Source organism: Lygodium microphyllum, chromosome 4, assembly GCF_053477565.2.
Source record: "Lygodium microphyllum isolate KBCC chromosome 4, Lygodium_microphyllum_v1.1.10, whole genome shotgun sequence".
Lineage (NCBI taxonomy): Eukaryota > Viridiplantae > Streptophyta > Polypodiopsida > Schizaeales > Lygodiaceae > Lygodium > Lygodium microphyllum.
In genome coordinates this window covers 55994192-56016955 of record NC_141138.1, presented here as the reverse complement: position 1 = coordinate 56016955, position 22764 = coordinate 55994192, and the positions used below count along the sequence as shown (strand labels likewise).

At 40.3% G+C, this 22764-nt stretch overlaps 1 protein-coding gene across 1 annotated transcript in view; it reads right to left on the bottom strand.

Moving 5' to 3' along the window:
• LOC148037071 (P-loop containing nucleoside triphosphate hydrolases superfamily protein) overlaps window positions 1-22764 on the bottom strand; it is a 60086-nt gene that overhangs the window by 11379 nt on the left and 25943 nt on the right. The window contains exons 3-4 of the mRNA XM_087676026.1: window positions 17364-17441; window positions 17134-17266 (exon numbers count right to left, since the gene is read on the bottom strand). Coding sequence (XP_087532152.1) covers window positions 17134-17266; window positions 17364-17441 — 211 coding nt within the window. The remainder of the gene's footprint in view (window positions 1-17133; window positions 17267-17363; window positions 17442-22764) is intronic.

The following is a 22764-nucleotide window of genomic DNA, read 5'->3' as shown; positions in this document are numbered from 1 at the left end:
CATCATTGGCATGGTACCCATGCAATGCATTTCACCAAGGATGAGATGTGCAATGTGTTTCACTCGTGAAACATTTCAGTATACAGCATTTTTCCTTCATCCAGAGAAAAAAAACAGTTTCTATTAAAAAGCTGCTTCATATATGTATTTTAGATGTCTTATCCTGTTGTTTCATGTGGCATTTCACTTAGGACCTATCTGAGGTTGAAATATCTCATGATGAAATGCAACATTTCAAGGGTGAAACGTTCCACATCACTAGCACATCACAAGTTGGACCATAATCAGCTGAGCAATCAATCATTTGTGAAGCTTTTCTTTGAAAATTTTTTGAAATATCATAAGGGACACCGTGATTCTAGGCCAGTCAGTGTCACTGCTATTGAGTGGAAGCTTTTATGCTCCACTTTGTTTATGTTTTCATTTGCTAACTTATGATTCCAAGCTGATTGTGCTTGCTAAGTGTATGTACTATCCTTTAGTTATCTAAAGGCCAGTTTCAGCTTCGGATATGGATGAATCAGTGGCTGAACACATCTCCCATGCTTGTGCTGTAATTGCACACTCTTTGTTTGCATGTTTAACAATCCTATATACAAAGGAAACTGGATTGACAACACCATTGTACTTATTCTTCAAGTGCAGAGACCCCTATGATCTCTAGCAACTACCAAACTCTCATGATAGAGCATTGCCTTGCCCAAATATATGGATCCATTCACAACAATAAGTTGAGTCATTAGGTAAAGGGACACAAGCATGAGGTTTTGGGACAGGCTGACTAGGCTACATGACCTTGAAATGTGTACTTACACTTGCAGCCATTATTGAAGAGGCTGAGCAATAAAAAGGGGATTTGCTACTATTTGTAAACTTCACAAAAGCATTTGATATTATACCACTAGCCAAATTGAGGAGGAGCTATAAGAACCCATGAGTTCGAGATGAGCTATATCTACTATACAAGTAGAGCGCATGCATCAAGAGGACTGTTGAATATGACATAGTGCTCTTTTCAAACCCACCAAAGGGTTTATGACACATCTAGATAACATTACATAGTTTCTCAATTAATCCTTTCTATGCATTGTAAGAAGACTGAAGCATGGTGACCAAATCAAGTATCAATTTACCTTCAATGGACAACCCACTGTGATTGATAAGAACAGAGCATGTCTCAATCAAAAAAAAAGCATCAAACTTATGATATTATTCTCAAGGTGCTTGCTTCAGACCTAAAGGCTTTTTCTCAACTTACACACTAGGTGTTCCTTGTCTTTTTCTTGAAAACCTTTAGGCTGGTGCATATAAATCTCTTCATGCAAGTCCCCGTGTAAGAAAGTCGTCTTAGTCTCCATCTGACAGAGATCCAAAACTAGCTAAGCAACCAAGGCCAACACCAAGCGTAGGGTGTAGGGGAAAAGGGGCATCCAAAGATATTCTTCAACTTGTATACTCAGTTGCACGACAATGCATGTTTCCCATTGAGCAAAGAAACCAAATCTCATATATAGTTTTTCTGCAATGAGTCATACTCTAACTATATGGCTCTCTTCCAAGCGTAACTATCATCTCTGCACATAGCCTCCTTACGAGGGACTTACCAAAATCTATCGCTCTAACATAGTCCATGGAGGACTCAAATAGATCAAGCTGACATCTATCTCCAGTAGAGCATCTCAAAATAGATTATTGGGCCCGCACATCCTATCCAACATCATGATCATGGGTCACTAGAATATCAACCGACTATCTAGCTGGTTGTACGATAACAGGAGGCTCCTCCTAAAATCTCACTTTGCATACCTCAACTATCTACTCAAGCTACTTATCATCTTCTCCTCATGGAAAACAACATCATGGCTACAAATAACCTTTTTTAGCCTACGGATCTTAAAGGCAATAGCCTATCTTACCTATATCCCCATAATAAAGAAAGATGTGTTTCATTAATTTAGGATCTACATTATTACATTTGTCCTTGAAAACATAGCAAAAAGTATCATATCCAAAGACAACAAATTACCATATGACAAAGGTTTTCCAAACCATACCTCCTCTACAACCTGACAACCAATAGCAATGCATAAGAATCTATTTATCAAGTATATGGCAATAGTAACTGTCTCACCCAAAAAATGTTGCAGTAAGTCTACCTAGCTAAGCATACTGCTGACTCTCTCTTGAATCGTCTTATTCATGCACTCTACAAAACCATTATGGGGTGGTGTGTAAGGAATAGTCAATTGACGCCTAATACCCCACTCATCACAAACTGCTCAAATGCTATAGAGACATATTTACCCCCATTATCTGATCTTAGGCATTTCAACCTATATCCAAATTGGTTTTCAACGAGAGCAAGCCAACATTGAAAGGTAGCCAATACATCCAATTTCTACTTTATGGGATATGCCTAGAACTTATGCAAATAATCATCAACAATGAAAGTCACAAAATACTTCGCATCACCTAGTGATTGACAGGGCATGGAATCACATACATAAAAATGAACAAGAGCCAAAGGCTCACCCATATACGTAATACTAGACTTCTTATAAGAACCACATGTTTGTCTGCCATAAAAACGATAATCACATGAATCAAAATTTGTAGTCAAGGAGCGAAAGATACTACAAACAAAAAAAGTATTTTTATTCCTTTCAAGGCCACATGCCCAAGGCGACAATGCCATAAAGATACATCTGGTCCGAAACATAGTCAATAGGCCCAAATACAAGGGATAGAGTCTGCTAACCTTGGCACCTTAAGTAGAGACAAGATTTCCACAAATAATCTTCCACGCAGAATTACCAAAAGATACATAATATCCTACATTGTCCAATTATCTAGCAGAGAGTAGGCTTTTGGTCAAAGCCAAAACATGGCGTACATTATGCAAAACAAAAGTGCTACCTGAAACAAAATACAATCTAGCATCACCAATGCCAATAATATCCAATGCTAAGTCATTTCCTAGTCTCTCAAAACCTGACAAGCTGCAATAGGAATGAAACCAATCCCTATGTGGGGCAACATGGAAAGAAGCCCCCGAATCAAGCAACCAACATTGAGAAAAAGTAAATGGGGCATCAACCAACTGACTAGCATCAAGAGAACAAGCTACCAAGATACAATCATTATCAAACTTAAGCTCCAAGGCATTTATCTCCCTGATTTTCATGTTGGACTTACTAGAAACAATATTGCGATCATTAGACTTATCTTGCACAGTGGCCTAAGATAGCCTTACTTCCCACATTAATGACATGTAAGCGAGACCTTATGACCACAAGACTTACTATGAAACTACCCACAAGACTGAGACCTTTGTGAGTCTCTACCACGGTGGTCATTACCACTATTACCATCATGTCTACTCCTAACAGTCCAGTAGAGTTTCAAACCATCCTTAGGCAGATTAATACACATGGTTGCACGGAAAGTGTCCCATGACTCAAGAAGTATCACAAGCAAGAACGAGGGAGGGAGATTATTATTAAACTCGATGCCTTGCAAAGTCAACCGGCTAATTTCCACCAATACATCTGTGAAGCAAGACTTTGCTAGTCATGAAGATTGCATATCTTTTCCCATAACTGCCAAGCATTACCCTCAAGTGCCACAACATTGAAATAAACCTATTTTGACAATGATAATATACGAGTGGATTTGCAAACCTCATTCAACTTATTCCAAGTATCCTGATCAACGACTTCACTCTTGGTTTTCAAAGGCCTAACCTGCTTCTTTTGAACCAATACCTACCATATCTATGTCTCTCAATAGGTGAAATATGAGCCATCACGATTTTTAATATTGAAAATAGCACTATCATTCAAAGAACCAACCATAATGATAGTATACCAATGTAAAATCCAAGAGAATGGGCTGTTGTAAATGACAGCAAATCAGCCCCCAAAATTCAGCCAAAACAAGGGCAAAACAGAAAGGAATACCAAGGTATAGAACTCTCCACTAACTGCAAGCAATAGACTACCAAAGTATAATGCTTGCTCTCCAAGACAACGCTAAAAAATGTAATTAGACCAATGCTAAAATAAAGACAGCAGTAAATGTCAATCCAACTGTGGACAAATAGCCAAGAAAGAAAGCTCTCATTGCTAGAAATATCAAAGTAACAACAACCGGAATACAAAGAATGCAACTAGTAATGACTAAGCATATACCACCAGTACCAAAGACTGTCACGAACTCAAAGTATCAGTGAACCATACATCCCATAAGCCTAAACATCATTGATAAACTCCTAACAAAGGTAAGTGCCAGTGTCCAAAGCATATGGGATCAAATCAACCCACAAGTGGAGGTATCTACGTCCAATAGCATACAAGGGATCATATACATGAATAAGAGTTCCACTATTGCAAAGAACCAAGCTCTGCCAAGTAAATACGAGCATTACCCACTGGAAGCAAATCTAGAATACAAAGTGAGCAAGCAAAGCTCAAGACATACACATCAAAGCATCCGGAAAGCCCAAGTGCATCACAAATACATCAGGAAGCATAAGTGTATATTGAAGCTTCAATACTCCTAATTGAGTAGGCATGGAAGCTCAAAGCAAGTAATCAAAGCCCAAGTACATCAAATGTAACTCAAATCCAAGTGCCAAAGCATGTCATAACCATATCCCGACTCATATATCAATGCTAAATATCAAGGTGGACATATAGTATACCCAAAATATCATATAGACACAATAGGCATTAAGTTTACTATTAATAGCTCGTTGCCCAAACTATTATTACAGCAATGAAATTCTGCAAAACTGAGCTAATCAAGCTCTAACCAATCCAAGTAGCATCCCAAAGCATAACCATATCATCCGAGCACCAAATAGCATCCTCAAAGCATTAAACATACATTATGAAAGTTATTGTTTGTTATCCAAACTAGAATTGTTCTATTCTTTGTAAAACAAAGAGCTAAAAACTGCACAAAATTAACTCTATGAGTGCTCAACTCTCATCGCGCTCTTTGATTCTAGCTATAGAATACCTAAGTCCAATATCGTATACAAAAGTTATGGCCAAAATATGAAAGTGTTGTCAAGCTTCCATAGTTGTCCACAACTTCTGCAACATACTTTATATCCACTCAAAATGGATAGAATGGTTACTTCTCAGCTCAATAAGCACAAGAAAACTCAACGCATACCTTGAGAGCAAGAAACAATGGCTCCCATGAAGCGTTGAGTCTAAGCTTTGAATCTGAAGCAAAGAATGAAGAAGCTCCTCGAATGGTTGATTCTAATACCGGTTGAAAGGTAAAGCCCGAGTGGAAGTACACAAGCAAAAGCAAGAGTAAAGCAAAAGCAAAGTAAAAGTTATGGTGGATGGAGCAAGAAAGCGAGAGAGAGACACCATATGTAAGAACTCCAACAATCACGATGTACAACCGGTCTTCCATTATTCAATAATCACTGAAAGAATAAGGCATAAAGTGATAGAGATGGATGTCCACCACCTACAATATATAGATGTGCGATCACGGTACATGAAGTAAACACAAGGCAGCATAGGCACAAGCGCCTTTACCCCCAATAGATTCTTCATCGTTGTCCCTACCCAATTCAAGCATATCATACCTATCTATTCCTCACCATATCCACACTCCACACCCACAAATTTCAATTGTGAAGAAATATCCTAACACAGAAATACAAATAACATTGTACGACAAAGCACAGATTAATAGAACACAGTTAGGGTTAGGGTAACTCACAGACAATGAACACAGAGAATGAATGAAATAATATGATTGTTGAATATACAATGCTCATGTAGCAAACACAATATGTAGTGAATGAATACTATGCCTCGAACTCCTGTATCTGAAGGATCAAGGCAGGGGTAATGAGCTGGAGAGTATATTGTACTCTGAACAGATCCCAAATCACAGCAAGGCAACCTTTAGATGTCGAACACCAACAAACGCAGCCAAGGAAGGCTGAATCTGATGCAAACGGCATTGCAGAAGAGAGAAATACTAAAAACGCAAGTGAGGAGAGAGAGACTAAAAATGCTGGCTGCACAAGAGAGAAAGCAGCAAACGTAAGCTGCAGGAGAGAGAAAGACTAAAAACCCAAGAAAAACCAGCAACGGCAAAGTCAGCATGCTGAAATCAGCTCCAAACAATGTATGGTAGACTGAAACAAGTGCCAAACTATTATAGACAGCAATAGTCAATTTGGACCGCGATATCCTTCACGTTCAGGGTGTGGGCAACGAGCTGAAATATTTGAAATCTGCAAAAACGAGATTAAGGTTGAATGAAGGGCAACATACCTATTTATAGAAAGTTTGGGCCCTCCCAAGTGGGTTTGTGCTAATGGAATACAAACACTCTCCAATAACGCATTTCTTTTTAAATAAACAAGGTTTCTTCCTTAAATAAGAATACTTTATTGGGAATAAAGGACCATCGTGCCTTTTATATGAGCACGGGTATGAACACACCCTTAGCACATTGTACTTTCATATATATATCTATCTAAAAACCTAAAGAGATACACTCGTCATTGTACTATCCACAAGTCGTACTCACTCTCACTCTCTACTCTGCACTCTCTCTCTTTGTCTCTCTACTGCTAGCAAGCACTGTGTCTCCATCCTCGCACCACGGGTGGCAACAAATTGGTATCAGAGCTTCGGCTAAGGTGTTCGCGGTCCTGGAGTCCATGCAAGACATCTCTAGTGTTTCGCTCGTGTGAAATCATCAGGTCGCCACTAATTTCAGACACGCGTGTGTGCTGCACTGTCAGTCGACAGTCCAAAAACCCTAAATCTACACAAGCCACAACAGGTTCTATCACGTTTTGCACAAGCAACAGGTCGTTTTTGACCTGGTAGGCAAGCGAAAGGTTGTTTTAAACCAAGCGAGATATTTTCAGGTCAGTGACTGGTCACGACTGACAGGTGAACCCATGGAAGAAATGAATAGGCAGAACAATACATCTAGTAAGTCTTCTAGTACTGTGCATACTAGGGACAGATCACGATACAAAAGGCAAATTTGATAGCAAGGGCCTAAGTAAATCACGTGTTAAGGATGTTGAATGCCATCATTCTGGCAAGAAGGGCCACTTTAAACGTGACTCCTACAAATGGAAGAAAGAAAAAGGAAAGGATAAAAGGACAAATGATAGCAAGAAAGAGAAAACAGAGAGTCAACCTAAGAAGAGCAGTGTCAAAATTGAAGAGGTGAATGCAGTCACTTATGACAGTGACAGTGAAAATGACGTACCCTTGGTCTCTTCACACTTTAGTGCACATGCTTTACTTGCAGACACAGATGATGGCATGCATACTTGGATTCTAGATTCAGGCGCTTCCTTTCATGTCACCCCTCATCATGAGTGGTTTTTTGACTATACAGGGGGTCAACATGGTGTTGTCCATCTAGGGGACAACTATGCATGTGACATTGCAGGTATTGGCAGTATGCAGTTGCAATTTCAGAACAATTCTGTCTTCACACTTCAGCATGTACGACATGTACCTCAAATTAAGAAGAGCTTGATTAGCACAAGGCAGCTAGATGACGATGGATTTCATACCATCTTTGGTGATGGAAAATGGAAAATTTATAAGCGATCTAGAGTGATAGCCAGAGGTTGTAAAAGTGATACCTTGTATCCTCTCCATGTATCTAGTATGGGTAATCATGTTATTGCCGTAATCAAGCAGCCAAGTGTTTCTTTGTGGCATGGCCAGTTGGGACACATGAGTCAAATTGGAATGAAAGTGTTTTCTCGTTTAGGTTACTTGCCTTGTCTTCGTTATGCTGATTTTGAGCATTGTGATCATTGTGTTTATGGTAAACATGCACAAACGTCTCATAAAAAGTCTCTTTCGCTAAAATCTTCTTCTCCAGAGTTAGTACATTCCGATGTATGTCAGATGCGAGGGTTATCTTTAGGGGGAAAGAAATATTTTGTTACTTTTTTGGATGATGCTACACGAAAGGTATGGGTTTATCCTATTCATAGCAAGGATGAAGTACTTGACAAGTTTAAAAATTTCTTGGCATTGGTTGAAAATCAAACTGATAAGACACTTAAGTATCTTCGCTCTGACAACGGTGGGAAATATGAGTCTAAGGTCTTTTAGGCATTTTGTGACAGCAAAGGGATAAAGAGAGAGCTCACTCCCCCTTATAATCCACCCCAAAATGGAGTTGCAGAGTGTATGAATCGGACCATATAAGATAAGGTCTGTACGATGCTGTCTCATGTTGCATTATCCCATGGTTTTTTAGCAAAGGCTGTTGTGACAGCCGTATACTTGATTAATCGGTCACCAAACACGTCTTTGGGAGAGGGGGAGTTCCCCAAGAAGCGTGGTCAAGCAAGCCACCTTCGTATGCACACTTGAACGTGTTTGGCTGTGAAGCATTTGTACACATTGGTAAAGAAAAACGCAGCAAACTTGAGCCAAAGTCTTGTATATGCATTTTCCTAGGATATGGTGACGAGGGTGAAATGGGGTATAGATTATGGGATCCCAAGAAAAGGAAAGTAGTACGCAGCAATGATGTTATCTTCCGGGAAGATTGCATGCATAAACAGCCCAAAAAGTTTGAGAAGGTCCATAGGGTTTTATTCCGAGAAGAAAAACCTTTGGACAGCAAAATGTGCCCGCTGTACAGTAGCAAATACCGTCTGTAAATGAACCTACAAATGTAGAAAATAATGTTGGAAATGATCGGCCAGTTATTGCCCATGATAATGAGCCACTACATGTGCAAGAACAGCCAGGACAACAAGCTGTTAATGCTAATTTACAGGCTGAAATGCCAGGACAGCAAGCTGAAAATGCTCAACAATCAACAAACAATGATCATTGGGTTAGGAGATTGTCTAGAGCTACTAGACAACCTGATAGATTCATTCCTGGTGCAACCAATGTGGTTGATTATGTCACATTGACAGATTGTGGTGAACTGTCTTGCTTCAAGGAAGCAGTGGACAGACACAACAGCAAGAAATGGTATAAAGCCATGTTGTCAGAGATGGAATCTCTTGAGAAAAATGGCACTTGGGACTTAGTGCAGTTGCCTAAAGGATAGAAAACCCTTCCATGCAAATGGGTTTACAAGATGAAGGTCACTTCTAGTTCCTCGCCAAAGTACAAAGCATGATTGATTGCGAAGGGGTACAAGCAAAAACATGGAATTGACTTTGATGAGATCTTCTCTCCTTTAGTCAAGATGACTTTGGGCTTGGTTGTAGCTAAAGATATGTAGCTCATACAGATGGATGTAAAGGCTGCATCCTTACATAGTGATCTTCATAAAGTAGCAGGGATACTCATGCCTTGGACTCACTAAAGCAAAGTCTTCATGGCAGCTTTGACATGAAGAATCTTGGTGATGCAAATCACATTCTTGGCATGCGAATAATCAGAGATAGGTCAAAAGAATTACTCTATCTATCTCGACAGGAGTATATCTCCAAGGTTTTACAGCATTTCAATATGGAGGGGGGGGAAACAATTGGGGTTCCATTGCCTCCATATGCGAAACTCGATGCAAAGGACAGTATGAGAAGGTTGCAATGGCCAAGATACCATATGCTTTAGCTATTGGCAATTTGATGTATGCTATGGTTGCTACACGTCCTGACATTGCCTTTGCATTGGGAGTGGTTAGCACATACATGGCAAACCTTGGTTAAAAGCATTGGGAAGCAGTGAAAGGTATTATAAGATATCTCAAAGGCACAAAGAATTTATGCATCTGCTTTGGAAAGAAGAAGGCATCTGTCGTTGGTCTTACGGATGCAGACTATGCTCGTCATGCGGACTGCAAAAAGTCCACTTTTGGGTATGTGTTTACCTTCACATGAGGAGCAGTCTCTTGGATCTCCAGGCTACAAAAGTGTGTTGCATTGTCTACTACAAAGGTAGAGTGTGTGGCTGCCACTGAGGCATGCAAGGAGGCTTTATGGCTTTCACGTCTAGTGGGAGAGCTTGGCATTACAGAGTTACATGTTCTCCATTGTGATAGTTAGAGTGCTGATGTGACTAATGAAGAAGACATGCTGGCAAACAAAAACGTAGACACTGTTGATGAAAACAACAGCTCCAAGAGCAAAGGGGTCAATCCAGAGAAAAGCATAGATGATGCAAATGCAAATGGGCAACAATCCCAATCAGTGTGGCAAGTTCCACGATAGCCAACAAATGATGGCAGCAACCAACTGATGATAACAACTCCAAATGACAAGGAAGGGCAGCCAAACAGCTTCAATCGGTAGCACTTGAACCACTCCCACAAGAAGCATCCACTCGGGATAGAAGAGACGAAGAAGGAAGAGTGGATCTAATGGACAAAGAATATGAATAAAAGTGTGTGTAGATTAACAAAGTCTGTGCCCTATTTATAGGCACTGATCAATCTAGGGTGGCACCCCAAAAATATGGTTGTCTGACCTTTTTCCGACTACAAGTGTAAAACCAAATGGGAATTAAGAAAAGAAATGCACTTAATGACTAGGATTTCCCAACAATGTGATCAAATGTAGAGAACCCCTAACTAAATCCAGCCTCTCTTGTTGCTCTCAATCTCTCTTTCTCTACATAGCCACTAACTTTTACCTCTTATCACTGCTCTACATATCTCCGCCAATGTGCGGCTCATCATGATGGTCCTATAGTTACCAACATTAAGGGGATCTCCAAACTTGTGGATAGACAAAATATTATGCATTGTCCATTATCTAGAAAGCCTTATTAAACATGAAAGGCAAGAAAGAAGCCAAAACGTCCATTGTGTAAATGAAGTGCTCACCCTATGTACCTACGTCGTCCATTGGTTGTCCATGTTATAGGCCCTCTATCAATCTTTTCACCATATCATGTGTAAAGGAAGTGAATATAATAGGGCAAAGGCTCCAAGGGATGAGAAATCAATGGTCGGTGTGGTACATCATATAGTCTCTTTGCATAGGAGTGTAATACCTCTAGGTCCTTGATGGATACGGGATAGCATGGCTCCTGCAGTTTGCACCATGTTGTGGCCACATCTCTGCTCATGAAGAAGTGGCATGGATCCCAGTTTGTGCTCCTAGTATGCCTGCCGTTTATAGCGAGTCATGGTCCTCATCTGCCTCTGAGCCTCCCTCTCTATATTGCCTAGCCCTCGCAAGATCCGGTGTTTATATAGCTCCCTACTCCCATCACCAATGATCATACCATCAAGCTTGGTCCCAAGTCTGGTTAGTCCCCTAGTGTGTGTGGAGTGTGGGAAGCCTCTAGAGAGTGGCTAAGCATAGACTAGATGTTACACAAGGAGTGGAGGTTCAATGTTAGGCAATGGCGATTGCAAAGAGAGAGAGAGTGAGAGTGTGAGTAGGAGTAGTAGAGAGTGATGCACGATGTGTAGATACAAAAAAGATATACCACTCTTTAGGTTTGTTGATAATTATATGTAAAGGACTAAAGTACAAGTCCAAGGGTGCGTTCACACCCCAACATGTATAAAAGACACGGTAGTCCTTTATTCCCAACAACCTCCCACCTAAAGACAAAATGTCCAAAGGTCGAGAAAAAAGAATTAACTAAGTCTAAGTATGTACAAAGCTAAAATACACATACTATCCAACTCCCATCATCTATCGACAATGACCAAACCGCTTTGTTGGAAGTCCCTTCATGAAAATATCTACAAGACTATCATCTATATGTACCTTGACAAGCTCAATGCTTTTTTTGTCAAGTACATCCGTGATAAAGTGATGCTTCATCCGTATATCCTTCGTCCTTGCATGAAAGATGGGATTCCATGTTAGCATGATAGCACTCTAACTGTCACAATGGAGGACAAGAGTCTCACTAATGCCAAGCTCTCCCACTAGACGTGAAAGCCATAAAGCCTCCTGAGTCCTTGCATGCCTCACTGGCAACCACATACTCTACCTCTATAGTAAACAATGCAACACACTCCTGCAACATGGAGATCCAAGAATTTACTCCCCCTATGAAGGTGCATACATACCCCAAAGTAGACTTCTTGCAGTCAACATGACCAACATAGTTTGCATCCATAAAGCCAATGACAAATGCTTTCTACTTTCCAAAGCAGATGCACATATCCTTTGTGCCCTTAACATATCTCATGATACCTTTCATTGCTTTCTACCAAGATGTGTCATATATCTGCTAGCCACTCTCACCACAAATGCTATACCAAGATGTGTAGCAACCATAGCATACATCAAGCTACCCACAGCTAAAGCATATGGGATCTTAGCCATTTCAACTTTTTCATCATCAAATGTAGGGTTGTCCTCTCCACTGAGTTTCACATATGGAGGTAATGGTACACCAATTGCTTCCCCCCCCTCCCCAATATTGAAACACTACAAAATCTTGGATACATACTCCTATTGTGACAACAGGTAAAGAAGAATTTTCGATATGTCTCTAAGTATACACATGCCAAGAATATGATTAGCTTCACCAAGATCCTTCATATCAAAGCTACTTCAACGCATGAACATCCATACCACCAATCAGCATGTCAACCACATACAAAATCAATATAATAAGGTTGCCATTTGCTGCCTTCTTGGTATACAAGTAGTGATCTACTTGACTTCTTTGAAAGCCTTGAGATTGCATGAATGTATCAAACTTCTTATACCATTCGCAAGGTGCTTGTTTCAGCCCATACAAGCTTTTGTTGAGTTTATATACCATCTTTTGCCCCTTAGCCACAAAACCTTTTGGCTCTTGCATATATACAAACCTATTTAGCTGTTTGGTATTTCTAGTTAACCTACAGACCCAATGATCAGTGTTTGCTAGCTATTCAGCCTGCAAATCTACATTAACAGCTTGCTGTTCCAAAGGTTCAGCATATTGTGCTGCCTATTCCAGCTGTTCCAAAGGCACATTGTCTTACTAAAACTATGGTATATCATGGGTAACTTCTTACTAATCAATTTCAGCATCATTCCCTGCATTTATATGGTCATTTACAGCAAGTATTTGCTGTTGTACAGCGGGCTCTCTTTACTGTCCTACAAGTATTTCTTCTCAAAACACAACCCTTTTCACTTCTTTTGTCTTTTTGGGATGTCTATACATGTGATCTTCCCAAAAGATTACATCATTGCTACGTACAATTTTCTTTTTTTTAGGATACCATAACTTATAACCCATTTCTCCCTCGCCACCATAACCTAGGAAAATGCATTTACAGAACTTTGGCTCCAATTTGCTCCGTTGCTCTTTGCGTATGTACACAAATGTCTCAAAGCCAAATACTCTCAAGTGCGTACACGAAGGTGGCTTACCCAACCACACTTCTTGAGGAGCTCTCCCTCCCAAAGACCTATTTGGTGACCAATCTATCAAGTGTACGGTTGCCGTAACCACCTTTGCCCAAAATCCATGAGATAATGCAACATGAGACAGCATGGTACGGACCTTCTCCTGAATAATCCTATTCATACGCTCTATGACACCATTTTGGGGTGGATTAAAAGGGGTAGTGAGCTCTCTTTTATCCCTTTTCTATCACAAAAGACCTAAAAGGCTTTAGACATATATTACCCACCATTGTTAGAGCGAAGACACTTTAATGTCTTGCTGGTTATATTTTCAGCAAGCGCCAAGAATTTTTTAAACTTATCCAAGGCCTCGTCTTTACGACAGATCGGATAAACCCATACTTTGCATGGGGCATCATCAACAAAAGTGATAAACCCATACTTTGCATGTGGCAAGTACCAACCAACAATGAAAATTTAAGTAATTGCACAAAAATTCAGATCTGCAAATTAATTTTCAGAGGTACAAAATGTGTGCTACAGCACACCACAAGCTAGCTGTATCACGGGCTAATACACATCAGCTGCATGAGAAAGCCCCACATTTTAGCTGTAATTTCTACTCCAAATACATCCACAGGCACCAATTTGACTCACACGGTCAAAAGCCCCAAAATTTCTCTACTCAAACTACTCAAATGACATCCAACATAACTCCCAATGGATTGCCAATTTTGCCAAAATTTCACAAATTTTGCAAAAGCCCCAAAATTTTCTATGGTCCTATGTGCTCAATTTGCATAGAAACTGCATTGCAAGTACATACCAAGACCAAATTTGACCTAAATTTTGCAAATTTTGCAAAAGCCCCAAATTATGCAAGGTCCAATGTGTCAAAATTCCAAGAATTGCACCTATCCCATTGCAATTTCTGCACATACGTGAAAAGCCCCAATTTTTGAGACCCAAGAGTGTTCAAGAATGCACAAATTTTACTTTGAAGAGTAAAGTCTCCCGCATACGCCAAAATCCCCAAATTCCAAGGTAAGATGCGTGCCAATCTCTAGGATTTGTTGGACTGTGCTTGTGCACGTGTGAAAGCTTGCAAATTTTAAACAAACGATAGACCTTTGAGAAAAATAAATAATTTCTTTTTATAAAAAAGAAGACGTGATTGGCGACAGCCGATTGCCCGTCAATTCTGTGCCCACGCTGACCTGCCCATCAACGACCTGCTCTGCGCTGACCTGTCTGCCCTGTCGAGGGCCTGCTGTTGGCTGCCGCATGCATGGCCAGGGCTGACAACCTGAAACCTGACTGCCACCTCCGACCTTCAGCTCTGATACCAGTTTGTGGTGTTACAAGAGTAGTGGAGGTTCAATGTTAGGCAATGGCGATTGCAGAGAGTGAGCAACACTAGTAGAGAAATATGCACAATGTGTGGGTACTAAAAAGGTGTACCACTCTTTAGGTTTTTTGATAGTTATATGTAAAGGATTAAAGTACAAGTGCAAGGGTGTGTTCACAGCCGAGCACATATAAAAGGCACAGTGGCCCTTTATTCCCAACAAATCTGATGCAAGAAAGGGCAGGCAGCAAAAATGCAGCCTCTAGGAGTGTATCAGAGCAAACCATGACCTCCAAGAGCAGCATAACAGCAGGGTGACTCATCAAATCTGAAAACACAGCTCTCCACATGGCTGGAAATCAGGGGCGGGATCTGACAACAGGATGTCAAGTATTGGGTGGAGTCAAGGAAGCAGTCTGTTAGGGAGAAGATGATGTCTAAGAGCCAAGCAACTGCTGAAAACAGCAAAACACAGCAGGCAAACCAGTCATGGAGCTGAGAAGGATGTGATGTCAGCAGTCTGCAGCAAGATGGCACCTCATGTGGAGCAAGCAACAGCTGCAAAGAAGGCGCCAGGCTGAAGAAGATGGTGGCAATAGTTGGTGATGGAGCTGCAGCCACTGGGTGATGAAGACTGGATGGGGCAGGCTGGAATGGAATAACCACCAGGATGCTAGGTGACTGAGCACACCATCTATTTATAGATGAGGAACCAAACAAACTCTGGAAGTTTGCTTATGGGATACAAAAAACATGGGACTGAGTAAATAAACTAATTAAGATTTAATGTGAAATGCACCTTTTTCAGCTTAAAACAGCCATGGAGAACCAATGCATGCACATACAATTCTAGGAACGTCAAACAAAAGCTCTAGCTCTTTGACACATTGGTTACACCAGCACTCTTATATGAAGCCTCTCTTTTGGAATCAAGCCTCTACCATAGGAGGGGATCCACAGTAAAGCAGTCATTAGAAGATAGAGGAGAGGTTTATGATGGATGGGAGTAGATGGAGAGGCCCCTAGTGATGTGATCTCTCAGGTGATCAAGTGCAAGCCCTCAGTGTCACATGATAGTCAAGGCAGAGATAGGAGCACCACCTATTGTGGCTAAGGCCCTTTCCTGAATTATGATTTTTATGCATAGGCTTTGGAGCCTTCCAAGGCACAAATATACTTGACTTGCTCTAGACTCATCTAGACAGCTAGCATTGCAAAGTGATGCTAAGTGTTGGTATGCAAACACATGGTTGCAACTACATGGGCTATCACCTTTTAACTCTACAATGCAGCTTGGATTCGCGTTTCTTAGAGCTCAATAGGATCATTAGGATGGACATTATTTAGCTACACACTGCGAAGTTTCGGTTGACACCTATTGATGATATAGGAACGGAGATGGCTTTCTACCAAAAGCATTTTCTATATTTATCCCCAGATGGTTTTGTGATCCGGCTAAGATACATGGACACACATTGTCCCATGGAGTATGATGTGCCATTGGTCAATTTTGCACATCCTCACACCAATTATAAACAATAACCGGTCATTATGGAATAGATTTCCTTCCCCTAAAGGTTCAAATCTGCCTGCTTTGCTAGCTTATGCTAGAGACTAAGGAGAACTACATGTACAAGTGCCCAATGTACTATGAGATCAGAGGGCGCTTCCACTATCAATTCCAAGAGGGATTCAGACCACTATGCAAGCTGATGCACTTCCAAAATCAACGCTACCTTTGACTCTTCCTCTTGGAGCTCTGTTGATATGGAGACCACCTTTTACACTCCCAAGGGAGGCACCTTTGGGACATGCCTGCTTCCCTTGTTAACTTTCTTGGAAGGGGTAAGATGATAAGACCCTTTGATAGGATTCAAACCCAACCTCAATATGTTTCCTCTGGAAGTAAAGATTGAATTTTCAACACGACCACTGCAAGAAGTAAAGCCTCCCACATCGAACAGATATAAGAAAAAAACATGCAATGATTTGGCAAATTCCCAAACACCATCAAAACCACTTACTTGAATGTTGGCTGTCTGATCTTGAAATTCTGATGATATTTTACATGACTTTGCTGAAAAGTGTGCCATGTACAAACTACTACTTACCCTCATTTGTGTACCGGATAGACATGCATCAAGAAAATCGGCTGAGGTTTGATGGCTCTCAGATAACATACAGACTGGCGATAAAGCTGCCATGCAGTTAATTGGAGAAGTAAACAGGATAAAGAAACCCAGAATGATAGTGACATTTTGTTGCAGGTAGTTTACCAAACAAAAAGTCTTGCACTGAGTGACTGAAGGACCTTTAAAACCACATTATCATGTGTATCTTATTTAGAAAGATAACCTTTTTCCCCCTTGAATGCAAAGATGCAGGGTGTGCAACTTCCAGCTGATGTAAATAAAGGTGTGCAATGTGTAAAAATTTATGTCAGCACAAAACAAACTGTCAACAAAGTAAAGAGGTTCGTACCAACCAGAATGGTTTAGGGCATGTAAGCCATTGATGATTGCTGACTTCCCTACATTGGGTATCCCAACAACCATAATCAACAATGTGGGCCTCTTTTCAAGCAGATCCTTAATACATTGGCGTATTTCAATTAGCAACTGTCAAAGAAACAAACAAGCACGTAAAGGCATGTTCTCCATCATTTTGATTAGCATTACTTGGTTAAGCACTAAGGAGCACACATTAAGCACATACCAATTTTATTGAATCCTTGCTGTGTGCATTCACAAAGGTGATAGTTTCCTCCTTTGCAGCAAAATGCTTTTTCCATAGCTGCAGGGTTACAAAACGAGCATTTAGCGAATTGTTCTGTGCCCAAAAGACAACCTAAACATGGTGTTAGCTTCTAAATTCTGTTTGACAAATTAGAAGGCCTAGCCATAGAGATGTGTCAAAATACATGTTGGCAGCTCCCAAATAGCAACTGTTGGTAAGTGTTTTGGCCTTGATTTGTGACTATCAAAACAGCCACAGAACAACATACATAACCCAAATTCATATACACCCCTAAAATATCAACAAAGCAATTGCGGCTTATGAATGGTGTGAATGCTAGAATGCATGAGGAAGTAAGAAAAGGATGTGAAATGAATGCCCTACTTAATTACAATTTATAATTGAAAGCAATAAACAAAACTTCTCAAACAATGAAGAGATCAGCAGTTGCACAACGTGCACTTATATCCACCCCCAGGAATCAACAAAGCAATTACAGTAGATGAATTGTGTGAACGACAGAATACATGAGGAAGTAAGAAATGCATGTGAAATAAATGCCCTACCCAATTACAATTAATAACCAAAAGCAATAAACAAAACTTCATAGACAATGAAGCGCCCCAGTGAATTGGTCAGCAATTGCACAAGGTGAAACATGCACTGTGCACAGCCATGAGAGACTAATGAGAAAAGGCTCGGCTGCTGACTGCATGATAGGGGCTGAATATGTGTACACCTCAAGGACAAGCATCTTTATGTAAAAAATAGGTTCATCCAAAAATCTCTTGGGTGGGAGGACTAAAACCTTCACCACATCCAAACTATGACCTAATGGAAAGAGCTTCCAATTTGCACCAATGACTCAATAGCAAGGCAAGGTGCACAAACACAAGAGGATGAATATATTGCTAAACACAGTTTTTGATCTTAGATGTACTTGAACATGTGAAGATCAAAGACTCTAAAGATTTGGATGCCAAAAAAACTATGAATAAACGTCTACTGCATCCTCCCTTGTAGGATGATGCAATCCACCTCTCCCAACCATAATGGTAATACACCTTTCCCAAACATTATGATATTAGACCATCATGGTATTACACCTTTCCCAAACATTATGATATTAGACCTTAATAATGCCCCAACTTTTTCCTCATGAGATAACCCTTCATATTGGCTTGCCAAGTAAAGAAGGTCATTCTATTAAACTTGCTTATCATGGAGTCCATTGCGAAGCTTCAAAGAGTGAAATAAAAATGAATATAAAGCTTGTGCAGCTCTCAATTGGTTTAGAATTGAAAAAGACCAATGCGCCGAAATCTCTTTAGAGAGTGATAGAATGAGAAATAAGAAATTTGTTACGAACTTAGCTATGGCTGCCTATAGAGGAGATCTGAATAAACTAGCATGAGCAATAGAAGCAAAATTCATTGAAGTCCTCTTTGTTGTAGTTGAGGCTGTTAAAGTGCAGCAAATGCGAAAGTGTATGGACAAGACTGAAAGAAAATGAACATGAGAGAAAGGGAGAGAGAAAATAGACAGAAGTACGCAAAATCCTACAATCAATAAATGCTGAAATGAAGAGGGCAGATATACAAGGGCTGTAGACATATCTCCTCAAGCTGAATCTCTCCCACCAGCACTAAGAAAACAAGTGTGTGGGGCAGGCTACTTGTCACAACTCTATAGAAACAGAATTTGTATCCTTTTTCATTAATTTGTCTATATAATGATTTATTAAATTTGTTTCCTTTGCACTAATTAGATATAAAGAAAAGTGCATTGGAGCTGGCCACTGATGAGTAGTCACAGGTTAAGGTGGACCCACGCGGTGGGTTAGAGAAAAGATAGATCACACTTCCACCTATATGGCCCGATTGGGCGCCTGTGACCAGAACTCACGCATATCAAGGTTAGACTTGCACACAGAAAGGATTGATGCCTTGAAGTGTGGGCTAGATCTGCCGGAACAAACTTTTACAATCAACAAGATAGCATGATCATGAAATGCTTGTACAAAGTGCATGTGTGGGCTGAAAGCTTGAAATGCACATTTCTTTGCATAGGAAAGTCACATGAAGATTCTGATACCGTTTTTGCGATGTACGTGGAAAAAGCTTTCATATGACACCCATATTGGGGGGTCCCTAAATTTTAGAAGCCTCGAATTAACCTAAAAATGCTAGTCCTAAAAAATAGGGATGTCATTCTAAAAAATAGTAAATTCTGTACTCTGACTGTGCTTACTAAATTTGGTTGTTTCTATTCTTGATAGTATTCAGCCCAAAAAGGAAGGCCATAGAGAAGAGACAAGTGTCAAGACACTTGTCACACAAGTTTCCAAGTGTCCCACCACTTGTCACATCTCATGACATGTGGCTGGACACTTATCTTGTGCTACTCCACTTTCCCCTTTTGTACTAGCTCTTCTCTCTCCTATAAATAAAAGCTCGTTTTTCTTCATTCAGCATCATTTTTCTTTGCTGTAAACTCATGTACAGCACCCACAAATAGCCAGAAACTGGCCCCATCCATCCCCATCATCATCCCCCACTTCTCCATTATCAAATTCCTCCATATTCTCTCTTCTATCACTGCTATTTTACAGGACAGCAAGTCTGTAAATTCATTACAGCACCTCCTTCTCGAGCTCTTTCTTCCATTTTAGCAACAAGAAGCAAGCCCTATCCATGTACAGCTGATCAACGATGGAGAAAGGCTGATTACCCCTCTTTCTTCTATCATTCTATAAAGAAATCGGTTCTTATCATTGCATAATAGATAATGCATGTGTGTTTGTACATCTTTGCATGATCTTGTGAGAGTGAAAATTACTTCTCCTCACTCTCAGGTTTATTGTAACTGAGCTCTTGCCTAAGGGACTTGGGTTGAGCAGAAATACATTCCTTCAGGGGGGGGGGGGGGGGGGGGGGGCGCCCATCTTCAACCCTCAATCTTGTCTCCATTACTTTTACATTTTCATGGCTGAAATTTTGTGAGTAATTTTCATTTTCAGCTTTAAGTATTCATTCTCTTTTATATTAAGTCTCGAAAACAAGCGAATTTCATAATTATTAAGCATACTACGTTGTTCGGGACGTTTACAGTGGTATCAGAGCTTTGACTCGGTCCTCACCCCAACACTGATAGTGCTTACAATTATAAGTTTGTTTGTTTTCAGCCCTTGCATTGAGTGCTTGAGCATATTTTTCTTAGAGTCTCAATGGATCAGTCGAGTGCTATCCTTCAAGCCATTCAAAGTCTTAGAGAGGAGAATCAACAAATTCGTGAGCAACTTCTCAAACTAGAAAAAGTTGAGAATCCTAAAGAATTCAAGGAAAGAATCCCATCTGCTTCAAGGAGACAAAGCCATACCAATGAAAGGAGCCGATCAAGAAGTCCAACTACTTCTAAGAGGCAGTCCCATTCTACTTCAAGACAAAGAAAGAGATAGCGCTGAAGCTTATCCTCTTCTTCAAAGTCATCTGGCGCCTACTCTGATGGACCCTCTTCTAGTGACGAAGAGTCACGCCCTTCTCGTGAAAGACCTCATCATCGTCAAAGGCGTCGACATTCTTCACCCTTGTCTCCATCTTCATCCCCATCAAACACTTTACCATCTTCGACCTCAAGATCCGAGCATAGACGAATGCATAAGAAGAAGAAGAAGACTAAGTCACTATCTCAACTTGAAAAAGAAGATCAAGTTTAGTATGTATGATGGTTCCCGAAATCCTGATCTTCTTCTGAAGTTTATTCATCAATTTCAAATTTTGTATGGTCGTGACAAGTATAAAAAAAAAGAAAAGATTAAGTTTGCAGCTTTACATTTGACTGACTTAGCCCATACTTGGTGGACGGGGTTGGAATATGATCATGCTGCCCCAAAATCATGGCGGTCCTTTGTTCGCATGATACAAAGTCAATTTCTTCCTGTTCATTTCAAAAGAGATGTAAAAATGGAATGGGATCGGCTTTGGCAAAGGAAAAATGAGCCACTTGGTGACTATACCAAGAGATTTTGGGAGCTACTTTTGAAGGTCCAACATTTCAAAAAGATCAGCAGTTCGGAAAAGCTTAGGAAGTTTCAAGGAGGTTTGCATTTTAAACTTCGTACTGCTCTTAATCATTATCATTGTTCTAGTCTCAGGGAACTCATTGACCATGCTGAGACATGGAAAATGGAGCACAATGGCAACAAATCATTCCAAAAGAATGATAAGAAGAGAGTAGCTAATGATGAGGAATATTCAGCCCCAAATGAAGGACAAAAACAGCGGCAAAAGCAGCCATCAAATCAAAAGAATATGAAGCCCTATGCACCTCCTAATGCTCCTCAATTTCGCTCCAATCTATACCCACAAGCAAAGCAACTTTCCGAAGAAGAAAAGCAGCGCTTCATGAAAGAAGGGAAGTGCTTTAAATGTGGACAAATGCGCCACATAGCGAAGCAATGTCCAAACAAAGGACAAAGCAAGGTTTCTGACAACAAGCCTAAGTCGCCAGTGAAAATCAATGCTATCAGTAATGTAGTTGCAAACACAACTCACACTCCAGAGATGCGCAAATTATTAAAAGCTTGGGGACAGTTGTAAGGTAAGCAAGCACTATTCTTGATAGATCTTGGGGCGAATGAAAATGTCATTTCCTTGCAATTAGCTAAAGAGCTTGGATTAAAGAATGAAGAGATGGACACTCCGGCAGAAGTTCGCCAAGCTTTAAATATCGATGAAGGTGACACAGTGAAGACTGTGACACCCTACATTGGCAAGCTCAAGTTTTAAATTCAAGGCTACAGTGACGAAGATACCTTCTGTATCGGAGACCTTGATGGTTGCGATGTGATTCTTGGCATGCCCTGGAATCATAGAGTAGATTCAACCATTTTCTCTCAGAAAAAGAAGGTAGAACTCACCAACAAAGGCAAAAAGTACGAGATCCAAGCTGGAGTTTCTGGAGACACCATACCTATGGTAAGCCATATACAAGTCTCTAGAGCAATTAAGGATTGTGTTCAATGTTGTTTGCTTCATGTCACTGATGTAAAAGATAATATGAATGCTGAAAACCAAGAGCGACTTCAGCTCTTGGAAAAGTATAAAGATTGTTTTTCGAAATATCTTCTTTATCAGCTTCCCCTAGCAAGGCCAGAAGACCATCATATTGATATTATTCCGGGCAGTTCTCCTCCTAATATAGCACCATACCGTGTGAGCCGTCCTCAACAAGAAGAAATCAGAAAGCAAGTCAAAGACCTACTCAATCGTGGGCTAATTAGGCCAAGTAGCTCACCATTTTGTTCACCAATTCTTCTTGTTTAAAAGAAAGATGGCACATTCAGGATGTGCATTGATTATCGAGCCCTCAACAAAATCAT